This window comes from Dermatophagoides farinae, chromosome 1 (assembly GCF_024713945.1).
Source record: "Dermatophagoides farinae isolate YC_2012a chromosome 1, ASM2471394v1, whole genome shotgun sequence".
NCBI classification, from domain to species: domain Eukaryota; kingdom Metazoa; phylum Arthropoda; class Arachnida; order Sarcoptiformes; family Pyroglyphidae; genus Dermatophagoides; species Dermatophagoides farinae.
Window position 1 is genome coordinate 4,780,625 of NC_134677.1, and position 21,498 is coordinate 4,802,122.

The window sequence follows — 21,498 nt, forward strand, 5'->3', positions numbered from 1 at the left end:
TTATTGTAAAAATTGCTACTATATTCACAGTCTACTTTGTCTATTTTGACTTTATTGATAATTTAAAATGTAGCAGTATAGAAATATGAAAGGAAAATTTTTGGCGCTTTCACAACAGTAGTGGTAAACATTTTTTGGCTCAACTTTTGTTATTTACGCGCCAAAAACATGTGCAGCTCAACGATCGTAAGCACAAGTTATTATTTGCACAAAGGCCTTCGTCTATTCAACAAATTATATTGTAATATTTGGACCCGATCTCATCTTTTCTACCTAAGTTTACTTTATTAAAATTCTGTATGTTTAATCAAAATTTTATTTTTGTCATATTATTGATAATCAAAATTTTTTTTTCAGTTTCAGTAATAATTTTCAAAGAAAATGTCCAACAATCAAAATTCGTACATTATTGATTGGGTCAAATTGATGGAAGAAAGTGATGATGATTTAGAAGATCAAGATCAAAATTCATTGATTAGCGATTTCAGTTCAACATTGAAATGTTCAAACGAATTTGAACCCTGTGGATCTCAAACAGACGTTTCGAAATTGTTCTTATCCAAATCTGATATTTCAGTATCAGCCATTGAAATCAATAAATCAGACGAAAAAATGGAAGCTAAATATGAATTGGAATTTTCCAACCCTGAAGAAATCCAATATGATATCGATTCTGGCTTGGGCATTTCTTCTTCTGGTTTGGACGTATCATCTAGTGATTATATCAATGTAGCTATTGATGCTCAAGAACCTTTAGTTATTGACAACAACAGTATTGATGATGATATACATACTACACCAAGGTTAAAAAGACCATTGCGTGAACTTAATTTCTATCCAAGCAATCATTCTCGATCATATAGCCCGGCAAGTTCAACTTGTTCATCATTGGAACGTCCCAGAAAATCGACACGATTTAATCATAATAAATGTGTTGAATTCGAAACAGATCCTGATGTGATCAAAAGACGACAAAAACAAATTGATTATGGCAAGAATACTATTGGATATCAAAATTATATAAGTAAATTGCCGAAAAATCGTCGAAACAAAACTGACCTTTGTACACCGAATAAATTTGTCAAATACAGTCGTCGTTCATGGGATCAACAAATTAAATTATGGCGCCTACGCTTACATGAACATGATCCACCAGAAATGGGCAGCAAATCCGAACAACAGCAACCATCACACGATAATGTGAATGACGAAAATGTTAACAAAGTGAATCGAAAACTTGAATTTGATCAGGCTTCGATTGATATCGATGACCAAAACGAACCTCATTCAGCATCGACATTGGACGAAAATTCTGATTTAAACCTGGACATTTCGGACATTTTACAATTGTAATTTGAGACTTGAACTTCAAATTTTTATCATCATCGCTATTTACTCAGTATTCATTGTTTATCAGGATCGACTTTTCTTTCCTTTTGAAATCACATACAATTCATAAATTTAGGCTTCACATTTCATTAAACTGATTTAATATATCAAATAAAACTATTCTTATTTGGCAATGTATTCGTGTTTTTATTTATTTATTTAAATGTGGTTGTCACTTTTTCAAAAAAATGATAAAATGAAAACAATTGAAAAATAGCAATTAATAATAATAGAAATAAGTAAAAAAAAATGAAACACCTATGTTCAGCAAAAATTATCGACATCAAATGGACGACAGATGTTGACAGAATTAGGAATTCGATGTTATGGAGAAGCCAGAATAAAAAAGCTCTCATTTTATAAATTGTGCGATCATGTTTAGATTTTTCATTTCAATGATTGATTGAAAATAAATTGAACAAACAAAAATAAATGATTAATACAGGCAGATAAACATAATCTTTAAATTTAATGTAAAAGTGAATCTTAGATTCGATATAGAATCATCGAAATTGTGCTTTTTGTTGAATCGATCAAGACAATTCTTCTTCCTTATTTCGTTTAGATTACAGCGTCATCCGTATATTTATATTTATAGATTTGTACAACGTAGAAAAAATTATGAAATTGTTTTGTATACAATAGTAATAAATCAACGACTGAACAATTCGCGATATCATCATTTATTGCAACTTGATTATCAGATCTTCAGATTAATCAGCTTCTTGTTTTTGTACTGTTGAATCACGTCGACATATGGGACAAGTTCGATTAGTCTAGTAAGGACAAAAAAGATAAAATTATTCATAGCACAGATAAATCAAACAAACGGAATCGGATTCTTACCTTAAGCCATTTGTCGATACAACGGGCATGAAATTCGTGATGGCAAGGCAATACGCGAAGATTTTGTTTTGCCTCAAATTCACACATACATATGACACACAATGTTTGATCGGTTTCGACACTACTTTCCGGTTTATATCGATATGATGGTAATTGATCAATTTCACTTTTGTTTAGGCCACGCGGTTTAGCTTCACCCAAACGTTCGGCTAGCGATAGTAAAGCTTCATAATTTTCAGCTTCAGGCATATTATCATTAAATATTGAATTTTGCAATGCATTCGCAGGGAACAATGGTAAGTCAGACCATTCACCAAATCGGCGATCAAAACCTGGAATAGCAAATGGTGATAAAAATGCGAAATGCGGATAGTGAGGGTGGTGATGATGATGATGATGATGACCAGAAGTTCTGTTTATTGTCGGACGTCCCGACGATGAAGTGTTGTGTGGTGTAAAATTTGTTATTCTTGGAGCAGTTGGATAGTTTATTCCCTGTCTCGCTTGGTTAGCCGAACTTTGATGTTGTTGTTGTTGTTGATGATGATGATGATGATGATGGACACCGTTGTGGTTATGATTCTGGCTGGATACGTGTGGGGTCGATGTATGATGCATTGAGGATGGAGCATTTGAAACGATCGGGTTAAATCGATTATGAAATGACGAACTAGCTGCAGCTGTACTGGCAGCAGCAAGATTAGCGAATGGATTGAACATATTTGAGGAAACTTGAGCCGATGTCGAAGAAGCCTGCTGCTGTTGTTGTTGCAGTGATGAACGAATTTGTGAAGTAGATTGTTGTTGTTGGTGGTGGTGCTGCTGTTGTTGTGATGATTGGTTGTTAGAACCATTACAGCCATTTGAAGTATCGTTTTGACGTTGAATTCGTCGGACCTGTGATAACGACGGCGACGACGGTGGATAGTTCCCATGAGGTAATATAAACACGTTTGGTGGCGATATTTGGTCCATGTTTTGCGTCAAACCAAAATTATCTATTTGTGACAAAGTTGTGACATTAGGTAACACTGAAGCTGTTGGTGGTAATGAATGAATAGAACTGGCTGGCTGACCGTTGGTTGATGCCGTACCTGGTCGATGTTGTTGCAGGGGCGCTGTTGTTGTCGTCTGAGATGATTGAGGCAGTAACAATGATAATATCGGATTAATTATAGGATCATAATGCGGTGGTAGGGTTCCGACTTGATTGTTGTATAGACGAAGAACCGGGAGTCCGCTTGCAGATGATGCCGTTGTTCCTGTAATCGCTGATCGTTGCCATTCAGGTCGTTGAAATTGTGATTGTGATTGAGCCTGGCTATTGGGCGTTCCATTTTGAGGAATGTTAATGCCACTATTGCTTCGATCAGATGTCGTTCGAGGCAAACGAGAATTCATATAGTTGATATGATGTGATTGATGTTGTTGTTGATGCGATGAAGATATCGGATAATTATTCGTATTACGCTCTTGATGACGAATCTGAGAAGAGTGGGTTGCAGAATTAGACTGATGCACTTGACCAGTATTTGTTGGTTGTGATCTGGCATTTGGACATTGTTGTGTTGGTTGTTGTGGTGTGTTGGATGTTGGACCCATTGATTGCTGCTGAGATTGTCGAATAAATCGAGGATCATGCATCAGCAAATGGTAAAGCCAGTTAATCGATTGTGGATCATCTGAATATCGATTATTGAAATCAATCCTAGGATCAGAAACGACATTTCTTGTGGAGTTAGAATTCGTCGCAAGGGCTGCTGATGTCAACATATGCGGATAAGCTCCAGTACCATTGGGAAAATACTCATTGATCAATTCAAACAATCGAGGATCGGAATAATGAAAGCTTGGTGAGGATTGGTCAAACAATAGAAATGCAGCTGGAAATCGAGAATAAGTACCAGTTTCGTTCGATTCCATGGATGTTTGTTGAGGAATGGGGAGTGGAGGTTGTGCTGATGGCATTTGGTGATTCGACATTCTCTGATATCGACGCGATGGTCGATTAGATGATGACCGATTAGCTTGACGATGCATGTCAGATGCAGTAACATTCGCTGATGGCAATTGCATTTGACCATGTAAATTTTGATAATTTGTTGCCGAGTGTTGAGTATTACTATCATTATTGTACCGATTCAAGTTGGGTAACTAGAATTTAAAAATTAAAAATAATAAATTCATTAATCAATTTAACTACTAAATATTGATATACAATCAATTACCGTTCGAAGATTATTCAAACGCTGGAAATAAGGACATCCAGAATGTATATGTGCAGTAGATGCACTCGTAGTGTTGGCAGTCATATTGTTAACATTCGGTTCTTGATTTGTTCTATTAATTGATTGCCGTTCTACCTGATGATGTTGTTGATGGTAATGATGATCTGTTTGTTGAGATCTTTCAACAGTATCATTCGCATTAAGATTAGTAGATGCCACCGGTGGTGAATGATTAGAAGAATATGAGGATCCATTACTTTGCTGAAACATAGAAGGTAGAATAGCATTGCTAATGGAATTATTACTTCGAGGACTGGAAGATAATGTGGACCGATCACGCTCTACAGATAATGCTGTTGCTGAATCTCGATTAGAATTATGAAAATGCGAATTTATGAATAAAGCCGATTCATTAATCGCTGCTGGTATACTTCCATTACTGCTACTGCTGGATGAAGATTGAGGTGATGATGATGATCGTGGCACTGATTGGGCAACATCCATTGATTGAATCGAAGATGCAGAAGATGAATACAGGGCCATAGATGCTTCTGAGGTAGAGTCGATTGTGGCAGCTGTTGAATCCAATGATTGTGCATCAGACAATGTACTGCCATTTTCTTCACGCGCTTCTTCATTATCCAAATCAGTTGATGTTTGTGCGTGGTTTGAACGTGCACGGTATTTGATGACATCCTCTTCATCGTCACCTTCGTCACCATTTCGTTCATCATCATCATCACCATTGTCATTAGGATCTTGGCCATTCCCATCATTATTTGGATCGTTCATCAATGTAGAAATGGTTAATTGCTGTTGCCCGTTAAGAAAATTATTATTATTATCATGATTGGCTGATTGAATTGAAGGCGATAACTGTGTATTTATAATGGATTCATGGCCAGAATTTGCGTTAGTTGCTACGTTTTCATCTTCCTGAGATGATGTTGAGGTGATCACAGTACGTCGATTCCATGATGACGATGATGATGCTGATGAGGAAAATGATGAGGTATGATTTTGTGATACATCGAGTTCAGTGTGGTCAGAAAAAACGGCAAGAGGTTCATTCGTTTCAATGAGATCATCCATTGACGATGCTTCGGCTGCTGCTGCCTCTAATGTTTGTTGAAGGACGGTATTGTAATGATGATTATAATTATCGTTATTTGGAGATCGTCCGTCTTGGACAAATTCTCTATTCGAATCAACAGCTACTATTGGCGTCTGATCTGTGTTTTGACTACTCGCATGAGGAGGAGGAGGGGGTGGTGGTGGTGGCGAAACCAATGCAACCCATGATCCTAATCGACCTGTACCATCACTACCACTGTTAGCTGAAACATTATTCTCTTCAGCTAAAGAATCTTGAGAAGGCAGTGGCGGTGACGAAGATTCGACGACTAAATTGCGAAAATGATTTAAGGCAATTGATGTCCCGGGAAAATCCGTACGTCGACGTTTTCTTGAAGGACTTTCACTCTGTTTGGAATAAACAATTATATGTGAAAATATATTAACAATAATATCAAGTTACGGTTTTTGGTAATGATAATTTAGTCGATCATTTCCTTTAGGCATACGTCGTTTTTTTAAACATTTGCATTTGGAAAGATTATTCTTTTTCGGAGGAAAAAATTATGGGTATCTCATTCACACAAACACACACACTTCTCTCTCTCTCTCTCTTGAGCTAGCCAACACAATCATCTGGTATTGGAATGAATTGTAAAGAAAAATTGCAAACCAACAAAGCATTTATTAACGGAATGATAATTTAGCCGACCAACCAACCAACAAACTAAATGTACAGATACAATATTACAATGAATGATATATGGACTACAATTAATGAATGAAAAAAAAAACAGGTGACACCAATACTCAATCAAGCAGACAAGACAGGTGACAGCTTCAACCGGGATTAGTGAGAGTTTTGGGTCACAACGCCATTCAACGTTATGGTACCGAAAGAAAAGACAACATGATTAATCCAAAATGAGCAAGAAAAATTTCTTACACTTTCTTAAACAAAACAAGTGAAAAATTATTTCCCAATTGTAAATTTTTTTTCGAATAGAAGAATAAGAAAAGCCATCATATATAATCATATTCGAGGGATAGAAAAAATGTGATTGTGGGTTGAAATAGCCAAAATGAAAATAGCCAAGGCAGAAAATAGCCAAATAAAATATATTGAAAATAATAAAAATATTTGGCTATTTTCTGCCTTGGCTATTTCATATCGCAACCATATTATGTATTTTTGATGTTGTTTAGTTAATGATTTGGAACAATTGCTAGAAATTTCAATTTCATGGATCGAATTCCAATCACTATCAACACGTATGTTCAAAACTTTCCTGGATCGGAGGATAATATAGATGCAAAAAAAGCTAAAAATCTATTTCTAGCTTATCCTCTAGTTTCAAGATAGTGAGATGAAAATGTTTTTTATCTCCAATCCTAAATGGTGTTTGATGAGAACATTCAAACTTTTAATCCAATCTTTTGGCCAGGCCGCAAGCTGAAACAAAACTCGAATGTATTTCTAGATTGAAAAATGAAAATTATTTAGCATTTTAAAGATAGGCCTGATCTGATAGAAAATGTTAAACTTATACATGAGGGATAGGTCGGAAACTAAAATAGTATGCCAGATCATCACGGTCATATATATATATAAATTGAGAATTTTTTTTCATACTAAAAAACCATGTTGAATTGAGTGAAGATGAACATTCCTAAAAAAGAAATCAAACTAAAATTGCGACAAGTTTATTTATATTTTTTTTCTCGCTTGACAATTTTATAAATATACTTATGAAATTGTTTGGATGTAGGAAAAGTAAAAATTGTCAAATTATTTGCTATGTTGTTATTAAAGACTTTGGTTTCAAAAATGACTCCAAAAAATCCAGTTTAAAAAGATTTAACGCACACATACAAATTCGACCGAATTAGGAAGTAATTGGAAATTTATAGGGCGTAGGTCGAAGTAAATGCGTTAAAATGGTAACAGATTTCTAATGAAAAGGGCAATTATCATCCATTGATATGTGTGTGTGTGTGCCAAAGAAAAATCTATGCTAATCATAAGCTTGGTTGAATGAATTCCAATGGTCATAATGATTGTCATCATCATCATTGCTTTAGTACACAAAAATATTGGCCAAAATACACAAATTCAAATATGCAAGCATTATGGTTGTTTTGTTGCAACCATCTACCAACCAAGGGTTGATGTCATCGGAAATGACCACACCAAAAATAATTTTTTGTATTTGATCAAAAAGCGTAAATTTTTCCCGAGCAACAATATTATAAAAAGTGTGGAAGAGCATACCTTTCGAGAAAGAATATCAACCTCTGGAGCATCACATGGATTAATACGATAATGTCTGGTTCGATGAAAATGATGATGACCATTATTCGTTCCAATGTTCGGCTGTTGTGTTTGATCAACATCTTCGACGACATTCATCGCTGACGTTGTAACTGATGGTTGTTGCTGTGGACTTGTTAATGACGATATTTGAGATGATCTCGTTGATCCATTGGATTGATGATGTGTTGTATGAGGATGATGATGATTGTTGTGATGTCTTCGATAATGGTGCCCGGATGAACGAATCGGGTGATGACTTTGGCTACTACCATCACCATTTTCAGTATTCGTAAATACGGATGAGGAATCAAATTGAGCGGCGGCAACAGCTGCTGCTGTTAGATAAGCATTGGCTAATTGTGATGGTCTTTCATTAGGATCGGAATTAGAAATGGATGATGACAGATCAGCTGACGAAGTTGTTGCAGCAAATGTACGTGAATGTTGTTGATGAGCAATCGATGTTGGCGATGGTGGTGAAACAATACCAGAAGGGGCGGTAGTACCAGCATTGGAACCATCATGTAATAAAGGAACACAGATTGCCAATCCAGAACAATCAACAGATCCAATAGTGGTATTGTGGCGATGTACATGCCCCGGATGATGATGAGCCGGATATGTGGATAAATGTGCGGGTGGTGGCTGTGTTGATGATGGCCCAACTGAATCACAACGGATACCGAGAGTGGACATGGTACCAGCAGCTACACCATTAGTTGAGGATTGATGTCGTTGATGATGATGATGATGATGTGGGTGTGATGATTGCTGTTGTGGTTGTGGACTATTCAATAATGAATGCTGTGGCTGTTGTACATATTGGGAGTGGTGATGATTTAGATGATGATTATGATGATGTGGATGAAGATGATGATGATGTCTTACCAAAGGATGATGATGATGAGGATGGCCACTGCTAGGAAGCGCCGTAGTTGAAGCCGTTTGTTGTAGTACCATTACTGGTTGACTTGTAAATGGGTTGTTGGTTCTGAAACAATTTTCAATGAATTTTACACGTTCTCATAAAGAGAAATGCTGTAATTTAGTTAGATATCTATAATCATTTGTGATGAGTAAGAATTGATAATTGTGGATCGATCCTAACTATAGGATGATTAGACAATTTTTTCTTCTTTATTTATGAATTGTACAAGTGACACGAAGATTTTCCAAGAAACAAGGTTTTGTCACAACGAAGGTAATAATAATGATGATGAAAAAATCGTCGTCGTATTCGTTGGTAATAATGATCGATTCATCTGTCAGCCATATATTTTTTCAGGTGTGTTAGTGAATCAACGATCCTGTATAAAAATGATCAGTGGGTGAGAAAAATGAATGAAAATGAAAAAAAAGAAACAACAAGATTAGTGGTATGCATTATACGATTTTTTTTGTAAAATAGCTGAATGCAATGAACTGGCAATGAAAATGATTTTCGAATCATCGTCAGAATGAAACAACATCCACTTTCATGTCCACCAAATGGATCAACGGCGCGTGCAATTTCAATGCAATGGATTTTCAACTAATGTTTTTAGATTGGAATTGAAAACCCTATAGCCTGAAAACAATTCACGTTTATATTGCGTGCGTGTTCTGTCAAAAAGGATAATGGTTTGTCATTTCGATAATGATGATAATGCTAAATGGCATGGAAGAACATCATTATTACTCCTCTATAATCCTATCTCGTGGCTCATTCGAATTGTTGTTGATGATATTTCATGTGTATGAGTCTATTTTTTCGTCTGATTTTGATTCAAAGCTGCTATAATCATTACCGATCAATCATTAGAAAGACAAAGACCTCGACAAATGTACAAGGTCAAAGGTGATGATGATGATGATGATACGCCATACAAGGAAACACATTTCGACATTGCAACTCAATCGAGTAGAGAGAAAAAACTGCAACAATCGAAAGCGAATAAAAACGGATGGGCAATGTTTGTATAAAAGGATCATCAAGTGGTTGGAAAAAGATTCAACACAATCATCAGAAACACAAAAAACAGGGACAACAAGTGAGAGTCCAAAGTGGGCGCGATATCCATTCAACTGCTAGCCAGATTCAAACATATAGGAAATTCATTCACGATGATGACTAGACTCCTTGTTTCATGAAAAAAATGTGTGTGTATCTGCATGTGTCGGCAGTTTACAATGGTTGCTTATAGAGAGAAAGATTTTTTTTTTTTTTTTTTGAAAAAATTGCAGAAATCAACTATACAGCAATTTCATCAGTCAGTTATCTTGCAACATCCATTATGCTAGTATGTATTATGGATATAAAACAAAAATGAGGTCAACCGGCCAAGTACAAAAAGACCGAAAAATAGGGAAAAATATTTAACACGAGTAAAAATATAGAGACACGTGTTCAATATAATATACAAAATAATAATTTTGAATGAAACGAATGATCATGATCGTGTGGTTGATGATGATGGCCAAGAAAAAAATCATGATAAAAAAAACGGAATGTAAAGCAAAAAAACTTTTGAGCCATATAAATTAGCTATATATCCACATTCAAATGTGTTGAAAATGTTATGTGTGACATAATTCCATTTGTGGATAAGAAAAGTTTCGGTAAATCAACACACATTGATGGAATAAGCACCCACATTGGTTGTCAAATGAATAATTAGCCCATATTTCCAAATTTGGAGAATGGCAAAGAATCCTTGTTCTAATATTTGAAATACAACAAGCTATATGTACCTTGAATGCATTTTTTGTATCAAGGTTAACTGAGTGTATTTGACAATTAATGATTGGTCTCTCAAGGTTCGATCTTGCCGGTACCAGCAACCATGATCAAAGCCAATAAACTGTCAAAACATTATATAAAATATATTTGACAAAAAATAATCAATAGTACAATCATTAAGAGAAAAGTAAGATTATCAATTTGAAATTGTATTTAAAAAAAAAACCAAATCAACGATTAGAACAAGAAATTATCTATCATTTCGTACTATATAAAAAATTTTTCAACTTGTTGCAACCGAAAATCAATATCGCATTTGAAACTTGAGTTAGTAAAATAAAAATTCACCGAGAATTCATTCAATCCTTCATCATTATGCTTGCTTGTCAATACAGCAAGTAATGAATCAAGTTTTTTGGCTTTGAATAGAAAAGTACTTCCGAAGGTCGACTATAGTTAAAATATATATTTGCTTGAATGGATTTTATTTTCATTCTTCAATTTATATCTTGTTGTTGGCAATATTCATACTATTCAGAAGCGGTACAAGTTTTCTTTACGACATGCTGACCCTAACACACATACATACAAGCACAAAAAAACACACACACACAGAGAAGAGAGAGCATGGTCATAAAAATGAAGAAAAAAAAATGTCAAATAACCGAGATATGTTGTATAGAAAGAAATGAAGGAAAAAAAAGAACCAAAGAAACAGGACATGCACAAACACATACAGATTGCATTGTGTAATCATCATCATCATTTCATGATCAAAGCAGCAAGCAACAGCGGCCATTCAGCCAACAAACAACGAGGAAGAAATCTCAATTGACAATCTCTAGCAAAAATTAAAAAAAAAATGAATGCCTTAACGAGTACCAGTTCTTGTTGCCATTGCTTGGTTGTTGATGTAGATTTTTAATTACATACATCCGACAATTGCTCGGACATGGAAACTCTTAAAACAACAACAACAACACATCCGGGACGACAATAATAAAGCCATTGACGAGAGATTGATAAGAACCATATTTACTGAAGCATCGATTATTATAAAAAAAAGATGTGATTTAATGATTCAAACATTTTTTATAGTTACATTGCTAGTCAAAATAAATTCTAATATATATAAATATAGAGAGAACATCATTCCAACACAAATTCTTATTTTTAAAGAATATGTGATATGGTCAGAAGCGTTCTAAGAAAACAATGACAAGGTCATCATTGTGACAACATGTCATACATTTTACTATTCGATTTGTCAAAAAAAAAAAATTTTTTTTCCACAATACTGGGATGAATTATTTCCTCAATATATCAACCAAACAATTCATTTTATTTATATGGCACACATTAGCAATCATCATCATCATCAAATTCAATAAGGCCATGACCACTATCTGCTGTTAATACATACCAATAATAGGAAAATTCATTTGAAATGGCTATAAAGATATTATAAAAATGAAATAAACAACGTTCCGTAAAACCTACGTATATACAACATATAGACATGGCGCCCATTCATAGTTTAAATCAAAAAAAAACTGAAAAAAACGAAGTGAAATCAGCAATCATTCTTTGCAATGATTAAAGGGAATGAAAAACAAAATTACTGTCTGAATATAAAGCTGGTTGTATTCGGTCGAATCCAAATAATAACAACAAACAATCAACGAGCCATTTTTGAATGGAGAAAAAAAAATCAAGGTGAATCACTTTCACAATTATTCTCTTCATTTTCATTCCATTCATTTCTGGCTGGCTGATTGACTGTCATGGCTTATTGCCATACTCTTTCTCTCTCTCTCTTTCTTTTTCTTGTTCCCTATCTCGTTCAATCGAATTGTGGTGGTGGAACAAACAATAAAAAGAGCCAGGTAAAACGAAATTTTTGCCAATCTTCTACTCATTACGAAAGTTTTTTTTTACAATTCATACAGGTTGGACACACCAATCTTTTCAAAGCCAACAAAAATGGCCAAATTGGAAAAAAAGAAAATTCGGAAAAACCTGTTCATACAACAGAATGATGGGTATTATTTTAGATGCTTGGTGGGTACATTTTGGGCTATTTTTCATTTTATATAATAAAATACCGAAGAGTGTTTAAAATTTTGAACAATTCACAAAGACACTCACAAGTTTTGATTGATCACACACACACACACACACACACACACCAAATGAATAGCAAATACAGGTAAGAACCAAGCCAGCTCTATCCAGTCAGGCAGGGGGGCAGTCAGTCACTAGTGCGTGTGTGGATATGGAATTCATCATTGTTGCCTGTAAACGTAATTGCAATCCAGTCAACGTAATAATATAAAAACAGAGCATTGAATTGATGATGGTCAAAAGCCAATTGTCTTCAGCAAAACATCATCATCAAGATTCTACGTGGCAAGACAATCCTGTATTTTCGCTTTCTTTCGAGAGTTGAAAATTTTTTTTAAAAAATCAAAGGACCTGTGTTATTAGATTGTATTGTCTTTTTTTTTCATTTGGTGGCCAAGGATAATATTTATACCTACTTACTCACTATATCAGCCATATTGAGACTAATAACTTTGAACAATGAACAAATATATTATAGCAGGTGGCAAAAAAATTATTTCCTTTTGATTTTATACTTATTCTTTCTACTTTCAAAACTACTGTTGAAAGAGAGTAGTCGAAAAAATTCACAAGAATTACAGATGAAAAGTTTTGTCATATTATAAACCATAATGAAGAAATGTGACCAATCATCATCATCATCATTATCATCCACTTGTATCAAAAAATCTATATCATCAAATCGATGGAAAAAACTATATATTGCCATCATCATCATCATCATCAAGGATGAAAACCGCTTTTTAGTCCATCAATGACGACGGAAAAAATCGAAAATTTCAGGCCATTTCAAACAACACTATGTGGATTTCTAAAAAAAAAATTTCTTTCTGAAATTTCCATGAATGGAATAAGGTTCGAAAAAATTGTATAGATCCTAGTACCAGGCGATTTCATTTAATTTTTCTTTCGTATCGATAATTCAAGTGGATATTTTGTTCTTTTCCTCTCGTAAAACATTTCATAACTATAAATTAACATTTGTATCATTATTCTTCCACAAAAAGATTGAAGAAAATTGATGAAGAATTATATTGATTTCTGCTAGGCAATAATATACGTTTCTGACACGCCATCAAAAGATTGATGCATTTTTCTAATTCTCAGATGTGCTGTCAGGCAATCAAATCACTTAGGTCGTAGCTATCGTCGTCAGGTGTGAGCCAAAATAAAAAAATCAGATTGGTCAGAGGTTGGACCCAACTAAAGTAATTTCAATAGGCACACAAACACCGGAGGGAGTATGTCTACTATGTTATTCATTGGAAGATTCAATATAATTTTCAAATCTATTGGGTCTTTTCTTCACAGGTTCAGGTCAATCGATTACAATTGGTCATCATCAAGAAACTGTTCAGGGCTATATTTTTTTTTGCTTGGCAAAATGAAAATAAATAAATAAAAAATCTTAGTAAACAGGCCGCGTAGGAGAGACGAAGACAAAAAGGTCAGAAAAAAATATGGCCAAAACGGCTATAGATAATCACAAATTTTCGGGACAGCCAATTCAAAATCATCAAACGACCAAAGCTATTATATCCAAATAGTCGGTCCGTCGATCTAAGTCTTCACCGTCGTCGTCGAGAAGAAAGCCTAAGGGGTCGATCATCCAAAACAACGTTTGATGGAAATTGTTTTGCTTATTATAGTGGGGATCAAGTCGAAAAAGTACAAGTTTTTCAAAAAATTATTATGGCGAAAAATTACAATGGCCTGTCTCTGTTTCATATCATCTCATCTAATCTGATCGGCCAATGAATAACATTTGGATTTAAAAATCTGAAACAAAAACGATAAAGCATAAGCCAGTGCATAGAAGAATTCGATTCTTTTTTTTAGTATATATTTGAGCAATGTTGAATTTCATTCTTGATGAAAAAAACAAATTCATCAATGATTATCGAAAAATTCATATCAGGATATTTTTTCCAGAAAAAAATCAATTTTTTTCGATTATATATTCTATATAGGATAGAAAAAGATTTTTTCCATTAAACTTTACTAAATTTTTAAACAATTTTTTTTTTGATAAAAAGTAAACTGAGAAACCAGAAAAAAAATTAAAAAGAACTTATAAAGCTGAATGAATAAAAAAATCACAAAACCCATGGACAAGTATGACGATGATGAAGACCAATGGTAAACATAGAGTTAAATATATTTACAGCTTATAATCCAACAGGAGAGAAAATGTAAATATTTGTATAATGCACACACACACACACACACACACACACACAGAGGCACGAACCATCGGAAAAAATGCATGAAACGCCAGGCTTAAGATTCAAGCAACTGACTATAGTTTGAGTGACTAAAAAGAAAAAAGGTTGATATCTCATATCATAATGCCAGACATTTATATTCTACATAGGATTTCATTTTAAAAGGATAGCCAGAAATGAAAAAAAAATCCTATGGACCATTGGTTCTTATGACTGAACTTGGACCAATCGGTGTGAATTTTTTTAAATTCCAAAATTTTTCTTTCATTCAATTTTCATTCGACGTTCCAATGGAAATGCATAAATACATAGATGAAGATTGATAGATAAAACTGTCATTTAATGAAAAGCACGAGAAGAAAATATATTTCATTATTATTATTGAAAGAATTATTGAAACACGCAGACAAAAGGTCAGGTTTTTTCTTTCTTTCTTTCGTTTGTTTGAATTTACTTATGTATGTGATTTTTTGCCATTATAAAAGTTTGAATTTAAAACGAAGGGTCGAATGTAGATCGTCATATATTCGAAATAGTAGTACTCCCCACTTGATATATATATTTTCTGAATATATATACGGGTTCTTCATTGTGGTATTCAAACGAGTTTGAAAAAAAACTCGGGTCACCAAAAAAAAAAAAAAATATGGTCGTCTTGAAGGTTGAAAACACATACACAGAGAAAAAGAGAGATAGAAACTAAAATCAATTCACTTTCCATCATCCAACGCATAAATGCAAAAAAAACAACAAAAGGTTTGCTATTAAACTTACCAAAAAGATACGCATTTATTTGGACAATGGAAATATAATATTTTTTCTTTTTGGTTGATCCAGAGACAAGTGTCAAATAACTTTGCCTGTCGTCGTCGAGGTTACAGATTAGCGTGTCAGTCGTTTCTTTTATTTTTTATTTTTGTTTATATGAATGTTAAAAGTTGACTAAAAATTCGAGAAATTCAAATGACGTATCGTGAATCACTTTCAAAATACGATGATGTTGATTCGACATATAAACAAGAGAAACATCAGCAACAAAGATTGTTGTAAGCAAAAAAAAAAAAAAAAAAAAAAAAATACCCAAAAAAATTTTAAAACATGAGATGAAAAATACTATACAAGCACACTGTATAAGATGATGAAAACGAATAATAATGATGATGATCAAGATGAGATCAATTGGCGTCCCATATAGCCTATTGCATCCAATAATAATAATAATGATGATGATGATGATGACTATGATGGAAACACATTGCCGTCACAAAGAGAAATAAAATAAAAACTAAACTATGGTGACAAACATCAATCGTTGTTGTGCCTTTTTTGATGACAGATTTATCCAGATGGCATTCAATACATTAATGGAGAATGATGACAGAGGGAGTTATCATCAAAATTTAGGGTAGGTCATTATTTGAGGGCGTTTTCACAGGAATTGTCGTTTTGGAACATTGATTGGAAAACCAAAGGTTAAAGACGTCAAAAAAATGGTATGACGAACAATGAGAATATCGGTTTTTTAATAAAAATGGATAAAAAATATTAGATTAGAATAAAATGTCAAAACAAGGGCGAGTAATATTTTTCGTTTTGAACCAGAAAAAAGAAGCTTCCTAGAAACATTTCAAATTTTCATATAAATAAAGGAAATGATCAAGATTCACCTCCTTTAATTCTATCCTATTTTTTGACACTTGTTGACAATCACGCGTAAAAAAAACACTAATCACGATCAGTCATCAGAATACTTAAAAGGGCGAACCAGAAATAAAAAAAAATTTATTTGAATAATGAAAAACTGATTGTTATTCGGTAAATAAAATAAAAAAATATATAACACACAATAACAACGGAAAACATGATAGATATAGAAAGCTTTCTCTATGACATATACCACACCAAAACAAAGATGATGATGATGATGATGTTGCTGAATGATGACAATCAAAGCTAATGCCAATAAGAACCTAACCTAAAATACATAAAGTTATACGCACGATATATATATTTATTATGCGATAAGTAATCATAGACGAGTGTAGTGAGGATAAATAGTCGATTGACAAACATACAAACAAATTTATATATATGATGATGAGAAATCGTAAATATTTTCATCAGAACATGACCGACAGAAAAAAAAACTGAACATAAGCTAATATTGAATTCAAAATCCTGAAGAATGGACAACGTTAGAAGGAAAAAATTAAAACAAAGTCCAACAAGTGTCGCCAAAAACCATGGATTATTTTTTTTTGTTGGGGCCATATATACATACAATACATAAATGCATACATTCAACTACGACTACAATGATTGACTTTATCTATTCGCCATATATATAAAAAAAATAATATAAACCATCAATGAGAGAAATAGAAAGAACGAGCAGCCATGATATTTTGTCCAATAATATATGAGTCGTAGTCGTTGTCCTTGTAGCTGAGATATCATTCATCTAAACCATATGGACACACAATATATTTGGTAAAGACAAAAGAACCGATTTATGACCATTATACGATAGTCATATACCAAAAAAAAACCGATTCGATTTTCAGTATTATAATATATCAGTATTTGTTTCTGTCGGCACATCGGGTTTTTTCGGTACAAGTACTCATTCAGTCATCTTTCGGTTTGTTTTTTTTTGTTGTTGTTGTTTTCTTGGCACAAAGAATAGTAAATTACCAAAAAAAACTGACCTATTCATTTAAAATTGGCCAAATTCAAAAACAGCGGCATGAAAAAAAACGACATAAGAAATGAATGGAAAAAAAATCTAACCAGATGTGTGTGTGTGTATGTTTGTAATTCAACGAAGCTTTTCATAAAAATTCCTATAGGACTTTAACACGATTCAAACTAAATTGTATTTATTGTATGTGCTGAAAATTTTATATGATAAAAAATTGCTGTATTTTGCCAAAAAAAAAAGTTTAATCATTGGCCCTTTGAATAACGAAAATGTGACAGTCAATCAATCCATCTATATTCACAACCAATCTTATATTGGCAATCAACAATAATCATTTGATGATGATAATAATGCAATAGCACAAAAAAAGGCTCAAATCTCGAGAAAATTTTTCAAAAAAAAGTCTAAAGTCAAAAACTTTATGACGATGACAACAACTTGATAGAAGACTTATAAGATGCCATAATCCGAATGGATATGCCAATACAAAGGAAAAAATCTTGGCAACAACACAGGATATATGGAACGAAACATCCGTTTGTTTCAAACTAGAATATATTATTTTGTAAAGGGTTAACTTTTTTCTCGAGAAATCGATTAATTCGATGAATAAATACAATAACACCCTGACAAATATAATATAAAATATTTAAAAATTAACTCATTCATTCATTCTGTCAATGGTGGTAGCAAAAGCGTTAAGGAATCAAGATAAAATTATCGATTTCAAATGTAGCAAAAATCAAATATGTATCGGCATGAATTGTAGATATATTTTAATCAAAGTTTGGATTTTTCAAAATAAAAAAAAAATTAACCACTCTATCTGTGGTCAACGAAGAATCATAAAAAACAAAATCAACAAATATCAAACAAAGAACTATCTGGTCGTGGTTATGGTTCAATCTTTTTGTGCACAAAAATGATCATCGTTTTTTGAAGTTTTCCTATTATAATAATAACAGAAGATCGAAACGATTCGTTGCCTTTGTATCATGTCTTAGTCATCGTCTCTGAATTGCGAAAATATTTTGGTAGATCGAATTGTTTTTTTTTTGTCATGACAAGCTTTAGCTCGTCAAATTTAATATGATTATATATGAGATATTTCACACAAAGAATAACATATACACACACACACAAATAATCCTCAGTTTATAATGGGCGACAAAAGCGTCATCATTTTTGTTTGTATATGTGTATGTATGTTGTGCTTAGCATGACATTCTTTTTGGCATCGGTCGTCAGCATCATCATCATAAGCAACACCATCATCGGTTGTCGCCTTTTTTTTACTTTGCCTTTTACCAAATTACCAATTTTTCTGTCTTCACAATATTTAGAAAAGAAGAATATTTACCACAAACTTTATATTTATAATCATAATCATAATATATATATAAAATCAAAACCAAGTATTCGATTGAATACACATAAAAACTATAGCTAAATGAAAACCAAACCAAACCAAAAACCAATATATAAGAACCATAAGAGTCCGTGAGATCTGTAAACAGGACGACACACACACACAAAAACACACACAGAAATATGATGACAAAAGTTCAACTAATATAACACAATATAAAGATTGGTAAAGAGGACTTTAATATCCTCCCATATTAATATTATATACAAGCGTCATAATGAATTAGATTCACAAGAAACCGACAATAACATAAAAAACATTTTGTGACACCCGATGTTGACATACAAGGTGGCGGTTATTGTGTAGATGATGATTGTGGTTTGTTGTATATCTCATACCATTGATGATGATGATGATTATGATTATTTATTATAAGCACAAATATTGCAAACCGGAAAAAGGAAACAGACAAACAGATATAGATTGACAATAACAAAGAAATAGAAAAAATGCAACGCTGTGTAACACCCAGCAACAATCAACGACAGGAATTGGATAATTTTCATTTTCATTATTTTTATTTTATTCAGAATGGACATAGACATCAATGAAACGCCTTTATAGCAATGTTTAGTGTGTATTTCTTGAAACGTTCTGCTTGAACAATCAAATGGGTGTGTAACACAAATAAATTATGTTTTATCCTACCTAAAAAATCGTATAATGATGAAAACCAGTCACCGATTCTATAAGTTTATATATTTTCTCTGTAGACAAAATTGCCCTTTTCAGAATTGGAAAAAAGATGAGATCAAGGCTAATTTTTTTTCAAGTTTCAAATAATATGTTGTCGATGGATTATTAGGCACTAAAATACACATAAACACATTCAAATTTTAACATCGAATGGCCATCATATTTGGTGATGATATTTGACGATCTCTGAATGATTCACCCGTAGTTTGATATCGCATATGATTCACATAAAAACACACACAGCTGGCCTGCATTCGAAAGCAAGTTTAATAAAAAAAAAAATACAGAAAAACAAGGAAAAACACAGACACACTGCAAAAATGTCCGTGATACAAGTGAAATGAAAACGATGATGATGATAACTCTACGTCGTTGGTCGTCCAACCATAATGACGACGACGTGGGTAAAAAAGAAATGAAAGTTTTTTCTCTCACAATTTTACTAGCAGCATATTTTCATGTTGATTAAATAAATTCATGATGATGTGATTTTACTTTTATTCATGCTTCTATCTATCACTTTTGTCATTGCCACTATGACAAAGTAAATGTTTCAATTTATTTGGGCATGCGTTAATGCCTTCACTTGACTTGAAGGAATGTACGTGTACAAACGTTTTGGTAGTGGTAAAAGAATTTTTTTTTTGGTTTTACGACTTAAAGAGATAGAAAGCTTTGCTATTAAAAGTTTGAATGGATGGATACAATTGGCTGGTAGATGTTGGCAGTAAGAATGGATCAATGATTATTCTTCTGTTCCATTCTGGATCTTGTAGACTTTTTGTTAGTAATTCCCATTACGCATGTTAAATGTGAATGTGTGTGTGTGTGTGTTGTCTTATCAAGCATATACAAAATATAAACATCGACCCAAGAATGGGCTAACCGAGAAAACGATTGAAAAAAAAGGATTAGGATTATGTAGGATAATGGGCGACAGGACTAAATTAAAAAGAGAAATGTTGCTTTAGTCGTTGGTTGTGGTGGTAGTAAACGACTTGGGTGGAATAAAACGAAAATATATTTACAGGATGAAGTTCATCTGCATCATCATCTGTCTGCATGTATTCATGTGTGGAATTTCGAATGAGAATGTTTATCACTCAGCCGTTTGTTGTTTGGTTGATTGGTCGTGATCATTTTTGCAGTAATGAAATGCTAATGCAGCATCTCGTACTGTAATAACATTGAAATTGAAGTTTTGAGTAAATAAATGATTATATCTAGCAAGCACATTCATGTTTGCCAATGTTTGTTGCAATATTCTGTCTAGTGATTACTAGGGTATATATATTATTATATTGACAGACCATATAATCTGGTAATGAAAGGATTCGATTGTCCAATACACGTTATTGGTAAATGAAATTTTCATTTCGTGACTTTCACTTTTCGTAATCATTTTTACTGTGTCAGGATTGTTGATATAGAATAAAGAAAACAGAAAAAAAGACAAAAAAAACTGGTTTTACATCTCAAGTTTTATATCTTAATTTTTCTCTTTCTTTCTCGTTTTATCTCTGCAACGATACTACTCAATGATATAACAGTCAGTTGAGAATAAACATGTGAGATTGTATCTATAGAGAGAAATAAGAACAAGATTAAGGCAATATCGTCATTTGGGCCAGATAATCTTGGTCCATAAAAACCGGTTTCAATTCATTGTTCAAAAAAAACTATGTTCTTGAAAAATTTGGTTGAAATTTTCAGAATTCTTGAAATTTCGAACCCTCGTACATTTTGCCATTGA

General features: G+C 33.1%; 2 protein-coding genes across 3 annotated transcripts; one reads left to right on the forward strand and one right to left on the reverse strand.

Moving 5' to 3' along the window:
* Positions 1 to 31: 31 nt before the first annotated feature.
* Positions 32 to 1,527, forward strand: Slbp (Stem-loop binding protein). The gene is made up of 2 exons (XM_047055584.2): positions 32 to 297; positions 358 to 1,527. The coding sequence occupies exon 2, from the start codon at positions 382 to 384 to the stop codon at positions 1,351 to 1,353; it is 972 nt and encodes a 323-aa protein (XP_046911540.1). The 5' UTR covers positions 32 to 297; positions 358 to 381; the 3' UTR covers positions 1,354 to 1,527.
* Positions 1,516 to 20,168, reverse strand: LOC124492629 (uncharacterized). 2 transcript variants are annotated; one of them, XM_075735172.1, is made up of 6 exons: positions 19,698 to 20,118; positions 15,694 to 15,900; positions 7,810 to 9,158; positions 4,464 to 5,945; positions 2,236 to 4,389; positions 1,516 to 2,165 (listed from the first exon to the last, which is right to left on the reverse strand). In XM_075735172.1, exons 3-6 carry the CDS (start codon positions 8,809 to 8,811, stop codon positions 2,103 to 2,105), a joined length of 4,701 nt encoding a protein of 1,566 aa, XP_075591287.1. In that variant the 5' UTR covers positions 8,812 to 9,158; positions 15,694 to 15,900; positions 19,698 to 20,118; the 3' UTR covers positions 1,516 to 2,102. The 2 variants fall into 2 exon arrangements, with proteins under 2 accessions (XP_075591287.1, XP_046911526.2); XM_047055570.2 differs by lacking the exon at positions 15,694 to 15,900 and having other exon boundaries at positions 19,698 to 20,168.
* Between the last annotated feature and the right edge of the window lie 1,330 nt (positions 20,169 to 21,498).